This window comes from Triturus cristatus, chromosome 9 (assembly GCF_964204655.1).
Source record: "Triturus cristatus chromosome 9, aTriCri1.1, whole genome shotgun sequence".
Taxonomy (NCBI): domain Eukaryota; kingdom Metazoa; phylum Chordata; class Amphibia; order Caudata; family Salamandridae; genus Triturus; species Triturus cristatus.
Genome location: NC_140592.1, coordinates 1104818949 through 1104841831, shown reverse-complemented (window position 1 = coordinate 1104841831; position 22883 = coordinate 1104818949). Strand labels below are relative to the sequence as shown.

At 44.4% G+C, this 22883-nt stretch overlaps 1 protein-coding gene across 2 annotated transcripts in view; it reads right to left on the bottom strand.

Moving 5' to 3' along the window:
* NEMF (nuclear export mediator factor) overlaps positions 1–22883 on the bottom strand; it is a 453826-nt gene that overhangs the window by 131621 nt on the left and 299322 nt on the right. For both annotated transcript variants that reach the window (XM_085627010.1, XM_085627011.1), the window contains exon 20: positions 8716–8773. In XM_085627010.1, coding sequence (XP_085483136.1) covers positions 8716–8773 — 58 coding nt within the window. The remainder of the gene's footprint in view (positions 1–8715; positions 8774–22883) is intronic.

Here is a 22883-nt window from a genome sequence, read left to right as displayed (position 1 = left end):
GGAGTGAGAACGGTGCGGAGACGAACTATGGTTCAATAACTTATCTTTGTTATGCTTACCCAAGGATTTGGAGTGCGACGAGGACCAGCCTCAAGAGTGGCTCTGTCTACTCCAGGCACAGGAGTGAGACCAGGAACAAGTTTTCAACTCAGACGGGACTTGGAGCAGTCCGGGCGCTGCATCTTCTTGAGCTTGACGACAAAGTTTTGTTTCATGTTCCATTATGGTCTTCGGCTTCATAGAAGCACAGTCCTTGCACATCTCAGAGTCACACCTGGTGGGGATGTGTCACAGACATCTCTTGCGACAGTCCTTGCAGGGCTTAAAACTTGTCATCTTAGGGAGTGACATCCTTAATAACTACTTATATAGAGACAGAGTTTTGGCTTTCCTTAAGTGACAACATATAGACATAAGCTTTGTAGGAAGGTAGGATCTTTCTAGCATGGTTACCCTCACTTTTTACCTGTTGTCAGTGTGTTTTCAACCTAGTTTGCTGGATTCCTGCTAATCAGGACCCCAGCATCTGTGCTTTCTCCCCAAAATTGGTTCTGGTAAGTACATTGGTACCTCCACAATTAGCTACTGTGTACCCTTCTAAGTCCCTAGTATATGGTATTAAAGTACCCAGGGGTCTCCCATGGGCTGCAGCATGTATTGTGCTACCCATGGGAGTCTACTTAAGCTGTGGCTACAGGTTTGCGATTGCAGCCTGTGTGAGTTGGTGTTTCTTATATCTGAAGTCACTGCACTTAAAACCTATAGCCACCCCTATGGCAGGCTCCTCAGTCCTGATGGCAGGGTGCTTCGTTACAAGTGTGAGGATGCCTCTGCATGAGCAGGACACCCCTACAAACCCCAGAGTGGATTCCCCAAGCTTTGTAAGTGCGGTCGGCCAATTTAAGACATATAGTGAACATCAGTCATCATGAGATATTCAACTATATAATGGCTGCACCGAACCCAGTCATGTTTGGTCAAGTATGATCCCATGTACTGGGGGGCCCTTAGAGGACCCCCCGTACTCCAGGTGACATCCTTTCAGGGTTTGCCAGTAAGATAGTGCTTCTGCTGACCACAGACACAATTCTACCCTACTGCTTCTGATCGGAACTCGAGCAGGGGAAGGTAGAACAATAGGTTTCCTATCACAGGGAGCTGTGACCACCTCCCAGACAGGACTTAGAGTACTGGGCTGGGGTGGGGGCGATTGCAAGCACTACCAGACTGCTTTAAAGGGCACAGATGGTGCCCTCCTTGAATACTCCAGTTACAGCTAGTTCAGGAACCCGTGGTTCCTGCTCTGAAGTGAAGCTGGACAAAGGACAGGGGAGTGTCCTCCCCTCCTTCCAGCCCCTCCTGTGGGAGGAACCCCCAAGTCGTCTCAACACTTTCCTTAGGGCACTTAAGGGCTACCCTGTGGGTGGGTCCTCAGATTCATCGTGGTACCAGACTCAACCCTGAAACTCTATCGCTCTTCAATCGTCTGGACACTGGACTTCGTTAGACTTCGACCGGAACCGAGAGCGCACCAAGGAAGACTCCTGATGCTCCTGGTCTCGCTGTTCAAGTCTTCTTCGTCGTCTGTGTTTCTTACAGATTCTTCAACAGACCTGTGGGCATTTTGGACACCGGAAGAAATCTCCCTTGAAGTTAGGGAGTCACTGCCCTGCATCTGCAGGCGCTGCAACGAAGCTGACCGGTCTGCTGCTCCTGACGTCCCACGGACATCCCAGGGCTCAGCAACACCGGTGGTGGTTCTGTGGTTCCCTAGATGCCTGACCTTTTTTCCCTGCAATTAGGAGGACAGTATCCCTTGTCTGGGCTGCTGGGACTGAACCCCTGTGCACTGGGTCCACTTGCCATTGCCAAGGCTTGTTGGCTCTACACACCAGAGATCTTCGCGCTACATGAAGCTCCAGCCTCCAGCACCTCACTACATGAAGAAGAGTCCTCCCTGCATATCCGCATTGTGGGACTCTGACTTTGGTGGCCTGCTTGAGATCCTCTTGCAGCTGCTGTGTGTCCGGCCAATGGGTCCTCCTGAAGGTCTTCTCTTGCTTCAATGGGCTCCCCTGCTTGCTCAGAGCCTGACCTGACTCCCCTGCCTTTGGTGAGTCCCTTGGACCTTGCTGGTCCCAACGTTTTCTCCTTTTCGTTCCCCACGCCAGTTGCTGCTACCAAGGCTTGCTGGTGCTCCTGACGGACACCGATAACCTAGACACCGACATTCAACGTGGAGTGGCTCATGCCTGGTCTTCCTCAGCATCGCCTGACCTCACAGCTTCAGCGACCAGGCCACGGTCGTCTCTTCTGAACCTGCCTGATGGGCATTGTGCTTCTGTGCCTCCTGGTCACTTCCAAGTGGCATAGACTCTGTCCCCTCTGCTTGCAGGTTCTTCACTTCAAGAATCCACCCATGGATTGCACCGGACTCCTTCACAGTCTTCTCCAGAGGCATCTTCTTCAAAATCTCCCATTGTCGTCTATGGCAGGTTCCGACGTCACTTCACCTCTATGCACCCGGCTTCCCTGGTGCAGGTAACCTGGTTCCTGGGGCATCAATGGGTGCGGTTGCTCTCCAACCTTCTGTCCTCCAAAGGGTTTCTTCGGGGCCCTCCGGGAAGAGTCCTTCTATAAAACTGCAGCACAACTTTTCCATTGACTTCTATTGGACACGAAGGCTGTGTATTCACTCTGCAAACCCCTCCGTGGGGTTCCTGGGTATTTACATTGGGTGGTTCCTTGTGTCCCCAGCTCCTCTGAGTCTTTTGGTCTAAGTCTGGTGTATATTTGTGCTACTTACCTGATTTTTTCAAAGTATTCTTGTGTATTGTGTTGATAGCTCCAGGTAGGAGATATACCAATGTGTTAGTGGTTGTGTTGTGTAATAAATAGACTTATTTTTGTATAAACACTGTGTGGTTCTTTTTCATTTAATGTACACTATTGATTAAAGTTGGTAAAACAAGCTGCTTTACACTCCTTCTAGATAAGTCTGAAGGCTGCTCTCCACAGCTACCACTTTGAAAGCTTTCTATGGTTATCAAAGACCACTAAAATCACCATAAGGGTTGTCTGGATTAGTGCAAGATGCATCACTTAAATAAATAATTGTGCACCATATACTAAGCCAGCCTCCTACAACCTTCCTCCAGGAAACACACCTAATTGGCCGAGAAGTGTCAAGGTTGCAGAGAACCTGGAGGGGCAGCTCTATGCCTCCGGGTATTCCTCTTTTGCTAGGGGTTCCTTGATCTCGATTTGCCCAGGGATCCCATTTGAAAAGGACAATCATACATGTTATACTCACAAGGACTCCAGATTGAGCTCGGGCATTACTGGGTAGCATCTATGCTACTAATACAGGGAGGGATCACTTTCTCACATCCCTGGCGCCTTACCTTACTCTTTTGACAAACAAGGTTGTTCTTTTCTTATAGTTGCCTGGAAAGTGTTGGGCAGCTGCCCACCTCATCCCATTGGTCCCTATGGTACCTGGCAAGTTATACCATAGATTTAACAATAGACCCTTGAGCCCTAACGCAACCCTTTTCCTAGTTGGTTCCCTTTTCTAGAGGTTTGCCACCTGTGCATTGCATGAATGCTTTTACTTGGTGTGTGCACAACCAAGGATTCTAGTGTGACATGTCTACAAATAAAGATGGGTCTTGTGGAGCCAGTTTAATTTATTTCCCACTTGAGGACTAACTATCCTGGCCTTGACAGGGTGCTTACAAATGCCAAAAGAACACTTCGATAACGTTTTTAGATGCAGTACGAGAGGAATAGAAGGCTCACTTTTAGACAGCTCTTGCAGTTATAGAGTGATACTTAGAGGTGTCATCTGGTGGCGAAGCCTTTACTGGATAAGGTTTCAGAGACATGTGCTTTTAACAGTCGATCCTATAGTCTTGCCAGGCATCTGCTTGATCATCAATAAGTCCTGTATCTTGATAGGCTAGAGCTGAATCTGAAAAATGTTCCTCATATGAATCTGAGTGTGAGTCGTTCAGCAATAGATCGTAGCGGAAAGGAGTTGAAATTGGCTTTTAAGTCCTCTGAAATAAACCCCTGAAATGTACGTTTCCTTTTCTTATGTGGAAATGGCATTGTTATAGGAGGTCCTGCAAATATGTGGCCAGTGTGCAGGTCCATGTAAATAATGTGCAGGCTTGTGTCAGCCTGTTCACCATCTTCTTGGCAAGACCCTCCCATACTGGGAATCAACAGTGTACTGTTTTGGAGCCAGAGGGATCTGGGTGACCTCTTGAACTAGAGCCTCTAGATGTCGACTTAAGTGCTTCAAGAACACTTTTTGTTGCTACAATTTTTAGGTCTCGCCTGAGACAGCGCTTTAGCGCTGCTCTGGCGAGACTTATAGTAAGCGACTTTTGGAAGTGGAAACGAGTGCATTTCAGGCCGCCAACTACAGTGCATGTGCTCCGGGCGCGCGCACCATTTGGCAGCCTGAAAGCATTTGTTTTCTTTCACTTTCGCGGCCGCACGGCCGCCCGCGAAAAGTGCTCACCATTTGCCAGCCTGCATTGCCTCTCTCCCCTACCCCCTCCCTTATCCCACTTCCTGCTTGTTGTTCTTGTTCTTGAAATGTGCCAATTCCCCTAACAATTGTTTGATGGTGACCTCTAAAGTCTAGAACCGCATGACTTCTAATAGAAGGTAATACTCTATGAAACCCTAAACTGAATAGACCGGGCAGAGTACTGGCAAATGCATTATTGCCTCGTTTTGTATTTCCGAGCTTTTACAACCGTAATTATACGGTTTCAGACCCTGATTCACATGCGGTGCAATGACATGTCTGGCAGGCTCCACAACTCTTTAGTGTCTTTGCAAATGGTGGAAACATAAGAACAATCAACCTGCCCCCGCAGTTCTCTCCTCTCACCAGAGCCGTAATTGCACGCCCCTGTTCCGGGTTTATTTAAATATCACACCTCTTATGGAGTCTACCGCAGTCTGAGGAAATGCACAAGGGACTTTGATTTCGCTTTGATTACACATGAATCTACAAGACTGCACCCAGACGTTGCTTAAGTGAACAGAAATTATTCACTTTCGTAATTATCCCAAACCACTATTTCCAGAAGCTTCTATCTAGCCCGTTCCATAAAAAACTAGTAAAAGCAGCCACCTGAAAGTCCCTGCTGCTAAAACCCGTGCACTCGTATCTTAGGTCATTAGCCACGTTTGGAAGGGGGGCGTAGCATGAGAAAGAAGTCTTGCCGAATAACAACAACTTGGGTAATTGCAGGGCTCTGTCAGCGCTGCCCACACCTATCATTGTGCATGCGCTCAGCTAACTAGCCTGTGGAGATGGCGTCGACAGCAGCAGCGCGGTGTCTGAGGAAATTAGAGACGCTTTTGTGCCGAGCTCAGTGAGAGCGCAGGAATTACCCCTCTCCCCCCCCCCCTCCCCCTTCCCCCCAATAGAAACCCATCTGCCTGGGAAAGGCCGCCCAGCCCCCCACTGGGCCATTGGCGGCATCTGAGACAGCCCAAATCGGCCACCACACTGGCCAAAAGGCAATTTAGGGCTGCATCTCCGATACACGCCCATTGCCCGAGTGCCCGCCTTAACAATCGCTCCTGTTTTGCAAGTGAGCTGTGGGCCAATTTTTTTTTTTTTTTTTTACAGCCGGTGGTGCTTTTTGACCAAAATGGCAATAAAGAAATGTAAACAAAGTATGTGCTTTACAAGGCATGGGAGACGGCATCGTGCAGGCAATGTTTGTTGTAAAATTCGGGGAATCCACAGTAAAACCCGGCCCACTCGCCCACAAACAGTCAGACAAGCATTTGCAATGCAATAGGTTTCACATTTATAAGAGTTTGAGCTATTGGCATTGTAAATGACAATGCTTTTTATTTAAGTTTGGTTTTTTTAAAACATAAATAAAAGGCACTGTCATTTACAATGCCAATAGCTCAAACTCGTATAAATGCGAGACCTATTGCATTGCAAATGCTTGTTTACATTAGTGGCAGTGCAGACTGTCAAGACTTTTTTGACAGTGGTTCCCTGGATGGAGAATCCTTGGTGCAGAATCTTTGGTGCTGGTGCCATATGTTATCCTATGTACTGTAGGCCATGTGGGATCTAGAAACATTTTGATGCAAATACTGTAAATCTGAGGAGCAGTCTTGGTCCTAGATGAGGGTTTCCTGCAGGGCCATGGAGATTCTTCTTCCGAGACGGAGTGGTGAGACTGAACTTCACTCTTCCCTGGCTTCTATGCTAACAGACATGCCTTCCTGACATGTCCTTTCTCACTCAAATACCTTGTCAGAGAGTGCTCCCTCGATAACTATGGCACCCAGAACAGGTAGCAACACAGTAGAGCACTAGAGTTGTTTCGTCAAGTAATTCACCCACATACTACTGCATCAGTGCTTAATTCTCTCTTGAAGGGCGTTACAGGCTGAGCAAGCACTTTTGCTGTGGTCTCATTGCAAACACAAATTACAGACTAGATTTGAGTGCTGCACTGAAACAGCCTCATAGACAGTGTAGTGTTAGGAAAGAGCTCTGGCAGGATAGGTCCAGTAGCCCAGCACAGCAGAATGCCAGTATGTTACTTCACAAACCTGGAAGGGACTCTCCTATTATCCCTGAAGTTTCTATTCCTCTCACAAGGAGACAATGAGAACCATCTCCTTTACTTTGTTCACACATACCATGACAGTGGCAGTATCTAGGATGGATGCAATCCTTGGGGGTCTCAGGGCAGAATTAATTGCCATCCATTCCATTAATGACTTTGTTGACAGAGCTAGCAAATCAAAACTGAATATTCAGGAACATTGGTTCGCTAGTAGAACCAGGAAACAGTCAACATCAAAAAATGATTGCTTAACAGATGCTGATCAGTTGCCTTTCCTTGTCTGTTATGATCCAGAGAGGCATAGATCTGTCCCAACTCTTAGCACTCAGCTCCTTTTTACTACTACTCTCCACTAATCTAACAGTAGTTAGCATCAAATATACACCTGTCCTCAACCCGTCCATCTCAGCTAAGGGTCCCATTACCATTTTCTCTTCCTCAACCCGCCTTCCTTCCATCACTGTGAAATCAACATCTTATTCTTGATCGCAGAGCAGGTCACTAACTGCAGACGTATTCAATTTCATACCTTTTTGGGCACAAACACAGCCTGACCTTGAAGAAAATGAGGCAAAGGTTTCTAAAATCAATGGTGTCTGAACTGTGACTAGCAGATTACATTCAGCTACATGATATCTACAACGCCTGGATAGCGAGAGAGCTACAGGTTAGGGAACAGTGGGTCTAGCTTCCTGAATGACCACTATATTTTTACCAATGCCCGTTCTGTGACAGAGGGCAAAAGGATAGCTGTGACAGCGCATGGGTGCTCCATTTCATGTCTCTTGATCTACTTTTATGACTTTCATCAGGTACACAGCACATTTGAAGACGATGTGAACAATACTGCATAGAAGATGCAGTCAACATTATGCTACAAATATTGAAATTAATAGAATGTGCAATAAAATAGACAATGTCTAATTTAAAGGTCATCACATATTCCACAGTTTCACTTTTTCTACATTTTGTATTGAAGCAAGGCTGTTTGGAGGCTTTCATATGGCAATTACACTTTGGCTTCAAAATATGTATATTTTAAGGATATGCCTCCATACAACCACTTGCTATAGAATCCACTCGCCAATGCACAGTATTGGATCAAGATAGTTTTCATAAATTAAAGTAAACAAGAGGACAGTAGCAGAATTTCTACCAAGCACTGGCAAAGCCAATGTGTGTTGGTTCAAGAAAGTTGAGCAAATGGTTTCAACCAATGCTTGATGTTAAATGCATAAGAGCACATGCAGCAAGCTGCGTACATATGCATGGCAGGCAATTTTGAAATGGGTTTTCTTTTAAATAAAACCCATTCCAAGATTGCCACTGAAGAACGCTGCGTTGTCATGAAGCATGGTGGCCATTTTTAGATTACAGTTGTGATATGGAGGAAGGCTATGTCAGAATGGTAAATTAAAATGAAAAAAAGGAAAAAGAAGTGAGCAGCCAAGTAGCACTTTGCAAGTGTGCAGCTCAAAACAAATAGTAACAACAATTAAAAAATACAAACATAACACAAGGAGCGAGATGGGGAGTGAGGCAGGGGAGCTGGGGTGGTTGTGGAAACTCAAAAAGGAACGTGCATGCAGGGAGCTACCCTGGCAGCACCTAGCACCTGCCGGGCACTCGTAACAAAATAAAAATATATATAACATGGAGGGCAGGGCGAGAAGCATGGTGGAGATGGTGAAGCAAAAACAAAGGTTGGGTAATGGGGGTAAAGAGGAATATGGAAAAGAATAGAATAGCAAAGGGGAAGAGAGAAAGGAAACACATGCACTCCTTCCATCGAGTGCTCACAGTAAATAAAAGTAAACAAAGAATTCCTCAAGTATACAGTCGACTTACTGTATTCTCATTGAATAAGTTGTGTAAGACTGAAATGCTCGTAGGCAGGGCAAACACAAGAATAGGGAGGAAAGCCAGCAGACAACTGAGATAGACAACCAATCAATCCAATCATATGCAAGGGCTGACCCAAAGCCCACCCTCAGTATAGGTTATGTATTAGAAATAATAGGTCTGCCGGCAGACAAGCCATAACTTGACATGGAATAGAGCAGAGAATAATGCACCATCCAGCTCTCACCTCGAACCATGAAACTTCCCGTTGTCAAATATTCACCAGTTGGTGCTGTTTTTGAGACCTAGAAATGCAAACGATTAAAAACATGTTGCCCCCGGTGAGAAAGCGTAAGACAAATATGGATACATAATCAATTTGAAAACAATAGCTCATTTGAGCAAAAAAATTATTTAACACTTTAACAAAGCTTATATGTTTGAACAGTAACCTGAAAATAAAACCACTGGTAATTTACAGAAATATATTTATTTTCTGGAGCTCTATATCTCTCATAATCACAACTGAGCTCACTGTTCTTACATTCAGGACAAACCTAAATAAAATTCATCTTTACACTCCTGTCAAAAGCTTTTAATTGTTATGCTAAATGTTTCTGAATTGATACAATGAAGGAAACGTCCAATTTCTTCAGAAATAACAGGTTTTTAGTTTACTATATAGCCACTAAATCCAAATGTTTTATACAGCAATGTCTCTCCAGATTTAATTAGAATACTTAATGAAAGTAATTCCATTGGTATGATTTCTTCAGCTATGCATATTTCAAATCCATGAGCGGTTTATTAATTTAAGTTTCTCAAACTAAATATTAATAGTTCTTGATTGCAGGATTCCTTAGCCTTTTTGTCATTGTTAAAAAAGGTACACGCTCTACATTCCCTCAACAAACAAAGTCCTTTCCTCAGAGTTGCAGGTAGTTAAAATAATCAAACGTCAAAAGTATAGAACGCATTATCAAAGTTCCACAGTGAATCCCTCGCATATTTTACCACATCTTAAATGTTTAAAAAATCGTACATATAGTTTATATATTTAACATGACGTCACATTTCAAAGTTCAGATGTTATTATATGATCTAAATATCCTTATACGACTATTACAATTATTACAATGTTATATAAATAGTCCAATTAAATTGTTTATTGTGATTTCTGGGGCAAAGAGTAACCGTAGGTACAAATCAAAAGCTAAATAGTTTTGAAGTTTTATTAGTTTTCAAAGACAAGTAAAATACGTAAAAAAACGTTTTACTGGCCAAAAATGTCAAGTCTAGCCAACTGAAAAGAATAAATAAAAATTTCAAATAACATAACATTCCTAGCGCCCCTTCTCATATCAGGGTCACTCAGATTTTTTTTTTATCTACCTTAGTCTGTATTCTGATATATTAAACAACGAACAAAGTTTAACACTCTTATATTATTCCGTGTTTGGTTGTGTGAATTCTCGGGACGAGTATGTAAACAACTTTGTTACTCTAATTAAATTAGCAGAGGTATTGGCGTATCTAGTAACTGAATCTTTAGTAGCTATATAATAAACTAAGACTATCTTGAGAAAACAATGAGACCTCTTTATACCATATGTCCTATGGCGACACTGTTGTGGAACTCAGTGTTATGGAAAGCCCATGGGTCATTTCTTTAATATTTATACCTGCAATGACTTTCCTATGGTACTTGCAAATAATTACTTTATTAATTGTTTTCATACAGTTCAAGAGTTTTGCTACATTCTTCAATGAAACTGGGTAAATCGAGTTGTATGCAGGGTGCCCAAATACCTGCTGGAGTGCTATATAAGCTTGTTAAATAAATTAATAGGGGACTCACTATTTTCAGGTCGCACTGGAGCCACAATTATTAGCGCAGAATTTGCGGTGCATTTCAATAATTATTAGAATAATTTTGCAGTGTGATGGATATGTTAATCTGTCGCAGGACAAAAATAAAAGATTTGAAAAGATTTGTAAAATCCCTGCCCCATTAATATTAACGAAGCAAGATTCTGTAGGCAAATTCTTCTGAATTCCTGCAGATGAAGGTATAGAGGCCTGTGAGGGACTGCATTCAAGATCACGATATGAAGAAATTGAAGCTGCACTTCAGTGCGCAGAAGCTTTGACGCTGCACATTCTCAGCAGTGGTGTACAGATCTAGACAGGGCATTCCCCACTGATCAAAGATGCCCTGTGTCACCTCTGGATGGCTCATCTGCTATGCCATTCTGGAACCCCAGTAGGAAGTTGGCTACCAAAAAGATCGTCTGCTGGTCCATCCACCTCCAGAGACATAGGGCCACTTGGCACAGGATTCAGGATCACACCCTGACCTGCTTATTACAGTAGCACATGGCGGTTGGGTTGTCAATTAGGACTTTTCCCATCCTTCTCTCGATGGTTAACAGGAAGGCTTTCTGGACGAGGCGGAAAGCCAGAACCTCCAAAAGGTTGATGTGGAGCTGGATGTCCAGTGCAGAACACAGGACCCTGATCATCTTGTCCCCGGCAGGCCTCCCCAACCCAATAACAATGCATCTGTTACGACTATGAAATCCAGGGGGGGAAGGAAGGGTGGCCTTACGATTGTCGTGTTGGCACTGATCTGCCACCACATGAGGTCCTGAACAGCCTCTTGCAAGATCTGGTCAGAGTCAGATAGGCAACCCTGGTGCTGTGGCCTTTGAGACCTTAGTGTCCTTTGCAGGGTCCACATGTACCATCTGGCGTAAGGACCTACGACGATACACGAGGCCAGGAGCCCGAAAAAGACGCAGAACCATCCTCACCAGGAATCCGGACAGACCCTGAAATATTAGGATTATATTCTGAATGTACCAGACTCTCTGTAGTGATGGAAAAGTCTTGAATGTTACTATGTCCAGAATAGCTCCAATGAAGGAAAACCTAAAGATCAAAAGTCCGGCAGTTGTCCTGAGGTAGTCTGTGACTTAGTGAAATGAGCCTGCCTTGAGCAGACACTCAATGAGGTATCGGAATATAGGTATCCCGACCTATGAAGATGATCTGGGAGCATAGCCTTCTCTTTCATGAACACCCAAGGGGTGAGGTAAATCAGGAACTCAGCAGGGCAATTTGGAACTGTTCCAACTCCATTGTAAGCTGCAGGTAGTATCTGTGTGACTGCAGGACGGGTATATGAAAATACTAGTACTGCAAGACCAATTACGCCATCCTTTCCCCTTGATCCAGAGCAGAGAAGATCTGAGCCTTTTCAGCATTTTAAATCTGTCCTTAAGAAAGCCATTTAACAGTTTGAGGTCCAGTATAGGCGTGAGGCCTCCATCCTTCTTTGGCATGAGGGGTAGAGCAAAGTACATCCCGTCTCTTTCCGGTAAATGACACATTTGGGCAGAAGGATATTAGCTTCTTACATGAAGATAGATTCATGGTCTACCGAAAATTGCTGTGGTGTTGAGAAAATAGGAGGGGAGGCAAGATAAAAGGCAAGGTGCAGCCTCTTTGATCAAGCTGTAAAACCCATCCACCACTGGCTGAATATGGTCTCTGGAACATCTCCTATGCTTTCTATATTACGAATGGAATTGTCTGGCCAGGAAAAATAACCTCAAAGACGAGCTGTGGAGCAACTATCTATGAATCACTTGAAGGCCGACTCAGCCTTTTCTCAGAATACTCTTGATCCATTGAAAGGCATGTCCCAAGAAATCTGGTTAACCACATTCTTGCGCACCTTCTAAGCACTACACTCTTGCCAAAAGCGTGACCTAAAGAGTTGGTGATGTCCAGGCCTGTATGCAACAAATACTTTGCTGCGTTCCATCTGTCTTGGATCGTTTTGGGCCAGTGAAGCTCTGTGGTCCTCTGGAATGGCTGGTATTAGAAATGGGTTTTCTGGTTGGCCAGGGAATGCACCTACATCAGGCAGAACCCACCCCTCTATTCAGGGTAAGTCAGTTACACACCAAAGATAACTTGTGCTCACCCTCTGGCAGCTTGGCACAGAGCAGGCAGGCTTATCATCAGTGGCAATGTGTAAAGCGTTTGTGCAACACACTCACACAGAAACACAATGAATACATCCCAAAAGAGACTCCACACAGGATTATATAAATATACGGGGTGGGTATCACAGCAAGGCAGCTCCAAACGGGCTCAGATGATATCCAATGTGTTCTACTAGAACTGCCCGGAAATAAACATTTAGCTCTCTTGAATGTCTATTCTAGACCCTCACCGAGTGGACGGGAATCCAAGGTCATACTACACTTGAATGATTATATCTTGACTCTGAATTCTGAATATTCTGTGATAGTGGGTGGCGATTTAAATTGCCAATATGAGCCACTAAGCCTGTTGGATTTGGAAGACCCAACGGCGGAAGACACACAATGGAATATCCCTGAGCCCTTGATTCCTATGGTCAAAGCTTGGACCCCCACTAGTGTTACAAATCCTTGCTCTCACTCTTTCTCTATCCTTGAGGGCTTGTAACGGCAGATTTAAATCTGACCGCCCTGGGCAAGCCACTTTTAACAGAGTGGGACAAACGTCGATCTTAGATTACATTCTCATTGAAATAAGATCCTGGGACAAGGTACTTGACTTTAGGGTGATAGTTCGAGATGATAGTGATCATAATGCTCTTACTATGAAACTAAAACCAGGAAGTTGGGGATTTACAAGCTATGATACTGTGGCGTCTTATACCTTCTCAACCCCTAATTCTGCATAATAATAGACACAGAGTTAGGTGGCCCTGTATCTTTGCTTGCCCGAACAAAATGGCAGAAACTTACAGACTGGCACTGCCCTGTCTCAATGATATGGCTGAAGCAGCGTCTAATTGCATCTCTACTGAGAGAAAATCTAGGCCTGTTAAAATCCATAGCCACTTAGTAACTCGACTCTTGGATGTCTTCTCTCCGGTTGTGACTAGGAGGGTCCACTCGGCTAATAGACAAATGTGGTATACTCCCGAGTGCAGGAAATTAAAGAGCGAACTGATCCTGGCAATTAAAGCCAAGGATAAAACCAGGACCAAATCACTACGGGTACAGTACAAGCTAATGATCCAAAGGGCAAGAAAGTCGTGGGAAGATGATAAGTGGGAGGAGTTAAGACTAGCTCTGCAGAATAAAGACTTTAAAGTCTTTTGGGCTATTGTTAGCAATGGTAAGAAAGAACCTGAGACTACTACTTGTTCTAACATAGCCCCTGCAGCCTGGGAAGATCATTTTAGGGGTTTATATTCAGATATAATCTGTAACACACCCTCTTTACCTGCTTCCCCTCCCAACATAGATTGCTGAGCTGAGGAATTCCCGATAATCACGATCAAGGAGGTTGAAAATGCCATCCATATGCTCATACCCAACACAATATTTTAAGTACCCTACAGGCGGGCTTCAGAAAGGGTATTTCAACCCTTGATCAGATCTTCCGACTTCAGGTTCTATATTGGAAGACTGTGAGTGTGGAGGGTGGCAGCCTCTATCTCATTTTTGTCGACCTAAGATCAGCATTTGATCTGGTTCCGCGCGAAAACCTGTGGAGAGTTCTTCGAGCACTTAATGTCCCCACCTATCTTTTGGATATCCTGAAGAGCCTCCACACGGGCGATTTCGCACAGGTCAGATGCGGGAAATATGGGGAGCTTTCTGAACGCTTTCCTGTCAATCGAGGAGTCCGCCAAGGATGTGTACTAGCGCCTACGCTGTTCTGCTTATACATTAATGGGCTTATAAAACATATCGAAGGCATAAAGGATACTGACATCCCTAGACTAGCCTTGGGTAAGGTACCAGCTTTAATGTTTGCTGACGATACCCTGTTGTTGTCGCGCACCCCCATGGGAATCCAGCGTATATTAGATGGTTTTGTAGACTTCTGTGGGGAAAGGGGTCTTGAGATTAATTTATCAAAAACGAAATTTATGATCCTTAATCCTCCCAAACATACACGCCCGAATCCAGTACTGAATGGTACTCCCCTCGAACGGGTAAAGACGTTTGGATACCTGGGGATCACACTTCAAGAAGACCTAGGATGGGGGGGTCAAGTTGCTAATTCCACTTTAAAGTTGACCCAAATCACAGGAGGAATGGCTAGACTGTTCAAAGGATCGGTCTTTAAACCAGCTGCACCAGTAATAGACATTTTTAAATCACAAGCAAGAGCAGCTACTACTTATGGAGCAGAACTTTGGGGCCACTCCAAAACCGAGAGTTTATCAAGGATTGAAAATTCCTTTATAAGGAACTTGCTGAGTTTACCATCTAGTTCCCCGTTGGTCCCCATCAGGTTTGACTTGGGTCTGCTCCCTATGGAAGAAGTGGTGGCCGTGCGGCCAGTGCTTTACTGGAAGAGGCTCTGGTCTAACCCGGATCTGGAATCCTACAGAGATGAATTTATGGGGGTTTTGCCTATAATTAAAAATAAGAACATCCCTTGGTTAATGTATGTTAGGGACACTTGTGCCAAGATTGGCTTTCCTGAACTATGGGGTACTCCGGAAAGCTCGTGTTTGGCTGTTTCCAAAGCTAATCTGGTAGAACAGTTTAGATACTTTCACCTTTTGCGCTTGCATACGAACCCAGATGTTGGTAGGTTAACCGCCCAGTTTCTCCAGATTAAACCGAATTACGGGAGGGAGATATTTTTAGATCTGATCTTCCCCCCTGTTGCTAGGAAGCTGTATTTACAGCTGAGAATGGGCACTCTACCGCTTAGGTCCTTCACTTCAAGATGGGACCCTAACAAAAACACTACGTGCCCCGCATGTGGTTATAAAATGGAGGATGTAAATCATGTTTTCTTCTTTTGCCCAACGTATTGTCTGCAAAGAAAACGCTGGGTAAAACCTATTTGCAGAAATCTTGGTTTTAGAGAGTGCGATAAAGCTCTGCGAGTTTTGAAATATGACACCCATCCCCCAATTGTATTTGCAGTTTCACGTTTTTTAAATGCTATGTGGTTGAAACGTAGGAAATTCTGCACTAACTAATAATTATCTGGATTAAGCTTAAATTTTAATTTTTCATTCGATTTTGGTACTTTTTATATTTGTGATTTTATCTTGATGTGATCGTCTTCCATTATTAACACTGTCTGTAAAATGTTGTCACTTTTATGGCCCTAGTGGCCGAAATAAAGTTTATGATGATGAAATATACATATATTTAATATATTTACATAAAACAAGACCAAAATAACATGATCATAAATATTGTGCATCCAACGCAATTCCCCAGACAGTACTTGTTATCCCGGACAATGCAAGGAAAAACCAACATATATCTGTAAAAACCTAGGGCATTTTATGCAGCAGAAAAGCACACCAATAACAGTACTCAAACATAGGTACAGGAACACCTGCAGCCCTACCAGCAGGGTTACAGTAATCACTATCGGTCTAACTGAAACAAGAGAACTTATGAATAAAATGTAGGGCACAAGGGCACCTGCACGCCTACTACCTATAAAACAGTAATTCACAGTTTCCTTGGATCAGGCAAGTTCCAACGGGTGATTTCACGCTGTGCCGGGGGGGATCAGTCGAGGTTCTTCCCTGCAATACTCACAGAAGATCAAGTGCCCCCAAGATTTGGCCTACAGAGTAAGGGGGTGGCACAAGACTCAAGGGTCACGCAGGAGACCTCGCTACCAGCTCCCTGAAAACACAGCTGCCAGCGAGTGTGCGGTGCCGCTGCCACAGGGCAGTACCTGGCAGTACCGGCGACACTGAGGCCTCCTCCGAATCGGGCGATGGCTGGCAAGGGGGTTCCTCAGATGGGTAACCCCTCTGTGAAGGGGAGAGACTGGCGAGCTCGAAAGGGGTTGAGACCGTACAGGTCTCTCGGAGAGGTGACTCCCACCGTCAGGAGTTGTTGTGCAGGACCCAGCGATCCGAGGGGACCCCGTGGGTGTCCTCGGCAACACAGAACCCTGGCAAAACATAGAGCAACTACACTAACCACTCTTCCTTCAGCGTCAGTCGGCCTTGGATGCGGGGCCTACATTTTCAACTAAATCGAGGCGTTTCTCTTGGGGCGGAGCAGTGTTGATGACGTTCGGCTACTAAGGCAACACAGCCTCGTTGAAAGGAAGCCTGCAGGGTCCATATGCCCGTCCGGGGCAGCGTGACTGAGGGAAGGAACACACCAGCCGTTCTCTATTGCAGCGTGAAGTGCAGCTTGCTCACCACAATGCTCTGTCCTCTGCTATAGCGAAGCACTGACGACGCACTAGGATGGGCTCCTGTTGCAGGTGTACAAAGACAAGGAGAAAAGGTGGTCTTTATGTAGCATGCTGCTGTCGGACTCGTAAGCCACCGAGTCACACAGCAGAGGAGCTTAGAGGCAATTTTTGATGGCCCTGGGATTGCTCAACAGGGATCAAGGTAACAAGCCCTTGGAGAGCACTAATAGGACACAGCAGAAGGCGGCAAGCAGCAGGTCAGCACATTCCGGCAGAGTGCGAAGTGGTAGTCCCTCCTGCAGCCCATCAATCAGCAGGCAGCAGGCCAACACAGCAGAGCAGTCAGTCAAATGGTGGTCCCTCCTGACAGCACAGCAGTCATCTGGCAATGTGCAGATTGTAAATCCAGCATCGTCTGGTTAAAACCCACGCAGTGTCTAAAAACATGGGATCAGAGACCCAGTACTTTTACTCAGAAATGTCTTTGATGAACCGGTGACTTCAAAGGAACCCTTAGAAAGGCGCAACACTCCCTTTCAACCCAGCCCTGGCTCCAGACAATCAGCAGGGGGTAAATCAGCCCTTTGTGTGAGGGCAGTACACAACCTATTCAAATGTTAAGTGTGACCCACCTCCATCTCTCAGTCCAAGAAGACTATCAGTATGCAGATGAATGCAGATGTATCCTCTGACACACCCAACACTTCCTGTGAAGTGGCTGTCTGGAATGTATGCACCAAGTGTAGCTGCCACCCAGGTCAGACAAGTATTGGAGTCAGGCTGTAAACCTCTAAAAGTGGCATTTCTAAAACAGTAATGTAATATCTTACTACACGCCTAAGTAGGATTTATCACTACTAATCTAAACATACCCAACATGGTAACGCCACTGCTTTATGATCCGGAATTACCACTTAAAAATATATAAAGGAATTCTCAATGCTAGCCTATGAGAGAAGTAGGTCTCACAGCAGTAAAAAATGAAATAGGCTGTTTGTCACTAACAGGACATGGCACACATAAAGACACATGTCCTACCTTCTACTTACACAGCACCCTGCCCATAGGGCTACCTATGGCCTAACTTAGGAGTGACAAAAAACACCGATTGGTTAGAGGGTCACAGGGAAATTTAAAGACCAGCACGGACACATCCCTTACTTACTTAATGTATATCAACAAAGAGTCCGCGGGTCTAGAAGTAAAACTGACAATAACCCAACAAAATGTTCATAAAAGAAGTCCTCAAAAAAAGGATGGAGTCCCATCACCCACCGAAGTGGCATGCTTCATCATCTGGGGCCTCCTCTTAACAGCACCTAGTGCCGTTAAGGAGCTACAACTCCTTACCAATGTCAATAGGAGGAGCTCGCGGATGTTTTAATGTGTATCAGGAGGACTAAATCTCCAAATAAACAAAGAAGCTACCTAGCGTGTGGTGAAGTATAATGTGGAAAATGTGCAGTATGGATAATCAGTGATTTAAAATTAACTACCCAGAGAAAAATAAGGTTATTCAGTATCCCTGGGTGTAAATCTCTAAAAGTGGCATTTCTAAAACAGTAATGTAATATCTTACTACACGTCTAAGTAGGATTTATCACCACTAATCTAAACATACCCTACATGGTAACGCCACTGCTTTATGATCCGGAATTACCACTTAAAAATATATAAAGGAATTCTCAACGCTAGCCTATGAGAGAAGTAGGTCTCACAGCAGTAAAAAATGAAATAGGCTGTTTGTCACTAACAGGACATGGCTCACATAAAGACACATGTCCTACCTTCTACTTACACAGCACCCTGCCCGTAGGGCTACCTATGGCCTAACTTAGGAGTGACTTATGTGTAATAAAAGGGGAGTTTAAGGCTTCGTAAATAGTTTTAAAAGCCAGGTTGAAGTGGTAGTAAACTGCACACACAGGCCCTGCGGTGGCAGGCCGGAGACAGGTTTGAAAGGCTACTTCCAAGGATTGCACAATGAGTGCTGCAGGCCCACTAGCAGCATTTAATTTACAGGCCCTGGGTATATAGGATACCACTTTGCAAGGGACTTATAAGTAAATCAAATATGCCAAACAGGTGTAACCCATCATACCACGATTAGAGGAAATAGCACATACACTCTCGCAATTATAAACAGTGGTAATTTGCCCAGAGTCCTAAAATCAACAAAAAGGAGGTCAGAAAAAATAGGCAGAGGGGGACAAAAAGTTTGGGGATAACCCTGCAGAAAGGGCCCGGTCCAACAACCAGCAAGACTAGGCTGGCCATGGTTCATAAGGCATGGGTGTAGCATTCCAGAAGGCACACCAAACTCAAAGATCATAGCTTGGAAAAGCTGAAGAAAACATTTTCTTAAAAGCATCAACAGATTACAACTGCCTCACAAGGTGTTTCAATGGAGAAACATTTCGAATTACTTTACTAGTAGATGCCTACACCACAAGGCTTTTAGGCATTGTGTGTTTCATCAAAAAATCATGTTCACCAGGGGCTGATCTATGACCTCTGGTCACGTCAGCTAACCGGAGGGGCTGAGCATGGCTCAGACTAAGTGGCTATGTAAGTGTCTGTAAGAATGTCTGGCTTTAAATGGCAATAGTGTCTTAAAAGTTTGAAGAATTTCAGCCAATAAATTGGCTTTGATTTCCATAGCAGGCAATTGCACATTTTCACACCAAAGCAAAAGAGACACTTCCTACCACTGGTGGACTAAGTGGTGAGTACAGCTCTAGGTGGGGTACTTAGCCCAATGGCATTATGCAAGTCTCAGCACAGCCCATCATCAGTGTAATGAGGGGGAGCAGATTGTCTGCCTCCTTGTCATCATCGGTGTTGTAAGGGACATTGGAGATGCTATGAACTGCACAAGAGTTGGGGGTCAAAGAAGGCCTGCATCCTTTGTAGTTCTGGCATCAAGGGGGGAGTCCGGGCTGAAGGCCTCACTGTAAAACTACTGACTGTGCTTTAGTTATTTTGCAGAATGAAATAGGCCTGGTACGGATCAGAGGAAAGCGTTTGTTTGGGGTCAGAGGAAGGCGTTGCAAATGGATCCGCTGCAGGTAGAGTCAGTATCAGTATCTAGAAAGAAGAAACTTGTGTGGACCCTGCGCTGGACTTGAAGTCTGGATCGGCTTCAGCAAATGCCAGGAATGTGACCGGAGGAAAGACACTGGACTGGAGGAGGGCCTTCTGACAGCAGTCTGACTTGAGGCCCATACGGCTGTAAAGTTACACCAGACGGTGCTGGCAGCATCTGAAAGATCTGCAGCATGGCCTCCTTGAAGACTGCCATTTGCTGCAGTATTGACGATGGCTAAGGAATTCAGGATGAGCCAGGGTCAACTGTAGAAGTGGATCAGATTCAGAAGACACGAGAGGCGAAGTTCCTGTCAAGTGTTGTCCACACGACTTCTCACCTGATTTTGAATGGTGAAATAAGGTTGAGTCTCACTTGCCTTTCTTGCATTTATGGCACATTTTTTACTACAACTTACCTGAAGACTTTGTGCAAGACTAGCCCAGCAGCCGCTCTGCAACTTGGAGCGGAGTGAGAGTGCTGTGCCAAACGCAACTTCTTCTTATGCTTGGCGACATAGAGCTTCTCCTCCTTCTGTCTGATCGCTTCTGATGCAGGAGTGTGCCCTTATTGCCCAACTTTAAGTTGTGTGAGTCCAAGAACCAGAGGCACACATTGTGTGGGTCTGTGAAACAACATCTGCTCCCAGCGGTCATGGCATGGCTTGACGTCTGTAGTTCTCATGGAAGGCATCTTCCCTGGCACACTGTTGGGCTAAATTTAAAGTTGTTGGAAAATTGACAAATTTGGTAGCAGATCTCTAAGTCCATTTCAAAGAGCATGGAAAGAAAGGAACGGACATCAGCACACAGGGGTGTGTGCTTACATGAGGCTTTATTCTGTCTCATCCAGAGCACTATGACATCACCATAAAATCACAAACATTGCCAGTCTGACACCTGGAAAGTTAGATTTCAGAGGTGAGGACTCTATGGTTAGAAGTATTCATCAGAATTTACACTTACTGATACTATCAACTATCCAGTCTTCAGAGCCAACAGACACCACAAAACAAGGAATGTCATTGCAGTCATCATCAATAATACCATTAACTGTAAAACTGTTTTATCTTCAATGTGCTGCACCAGCGAAATTTGTAAACCCGTAGTTCACACTTCCACATTGGATACTAGCCTAATCCACACAAATTGCCATCTATCTAAAAATAATTCTAAATTCACTGAGCAGCTCAAAAGACTATATTACATGCTATCCTCCAAAACATCTTCATGGAGATTTCAACACTGACTGAGAGCTGCTTTAGGCCTAACAATGAAAATTCATAACCTGCAGCAACACAGTTATCTTAAAACCCACTACAAATGTAAGATTCTGGAACTAATTTTTAAGGATTTGAAGCAAGTAATCTTTATTTCTCTCAACTGCATGAACCAATCACTTCCCTGTCCTTAAAGACACCACCACCAGCATAAATACTTGCCACAGCCCAAAAACAGTTTATTCCTTCAATTGTCCAACAACAAGTTGTGCCTCTACTGAACAAACCAAACAATTCAGAAGATTAAGTATTTGCAGGTAATAACCATGAAAAAAATCGCTGTTCACTTATTTGTACTTGTTCCCCTGCACACAGAAAGAAGCCATCACAAACCAACCAACCATGGTTCTTTGAGCAGTTAGCAGCTGCCGGATAAACTCTCAGAACATAAGAAGAATTGAAAAAAACTGACTTCCAGCCAACTGCTTTCCAAACTAAAAAGAAAATATCAGCTCATCACTACCAAACAACTCAAAATGCTGTTTGTTACCATAACCAGACCGATAATAGGCATGCCCCTGTCAAATCCACACCCACTCAGAGTTACAGAATTGGAGATAAAAGGAAGATATAACCTTAAGTTTGTAGCTTGTAGTGCTATAGAATGATATGTTCTGCTTCTAGTGTTGGGTGCAAACAATTGCATGTTATTTAAGTTAAGTCTTTAGTCTTGAGATAACTGGTGACTCCTACATTAGTCCACAATGCAACAGGGCTAAGACTCCACTTCAGATTATTTTCCTCAGTAGAAGAGTAATGTAAATGGAGTGTAATGTAGCAAGACAGAATTGTGCACTGTCCATTGAGACTAATAATTAGTATCTTAGATAGCAGCTCGCTTCCGAATAGGAGGGATGGCGAATGTGAATATCTGCAGGCCAAATAGATGCCCCCATGAAATTGCACGTTTGTGAGGTGCTATGGTATCTCAGGTCAAAAATCCGACACCATAAGCCACATGATTATGCTGATATTCACCTTCCTAAAGGCTTTGTCAGCTGAATCGAGGGACCACCAGATGAACAAGTTACTTATCTTCGGTAACGCTTTTTCAGGCAGAGATTATCTAACTGCAGATTCCTCACCTTAAAATAATCCCCAGGTGTCAGACTGGATCTGTAAAATCTTGAGCAGTACCTTCACGCACCAGAAGGTTGCGTAGTTCAGTTCTGCACAGGCATCATTTGCATATGAAGTGATGTCACGGTGCCTATAAAGGCACCACCCCAGCGCGCGGACATCAGTTTCTTCTGTAACTAGTTCCATACCATAAACATGGAGCCATGTCAAAACCAATGTTAGGATTTGACCAGACTGGATCTTTTTGAGAAAGACCCTAATTCGTAGAGTGGGGAGGATCAGTGAGGAATATGAAGTTAGATACAGTCTCTATCAGAAAAAAAGCCCTACCGAAGAGTAGTAACCTGTTCTTCTGATAGAGACTTCTAGCCACAGATTGACCTTGGAATAGATACCCAAGCAATACCTTGCAGGAGGAGGTTCTGTGAAATAACTTCGACCAAAAAGTCCTGGAGGATCCAATGATCGAAATGCCTATCACAATGGACCGGACTGTCCAAGCAGTAGTAGTTTATGAATGATTGGCGAGACAACCACGTGGCAGCTTGACAGATGTTCAGGATAGGCACTCCATGCGCTAATGCAGTAGTGGTGGCTTTGGTCCTGGTAGGGTGAGCTCACATGCCTTCGGGGAGTTGTTTCTTCACCAATGCGTGTCAGATTTTTATACAGAGTAGTATCCATCTGCAGATGGTTCGTTTTGCTTCTTTACTCCAGTGAACCCAATCAAGAGCTGATCATCCATGCGATGGTCTTTGGTCCAACC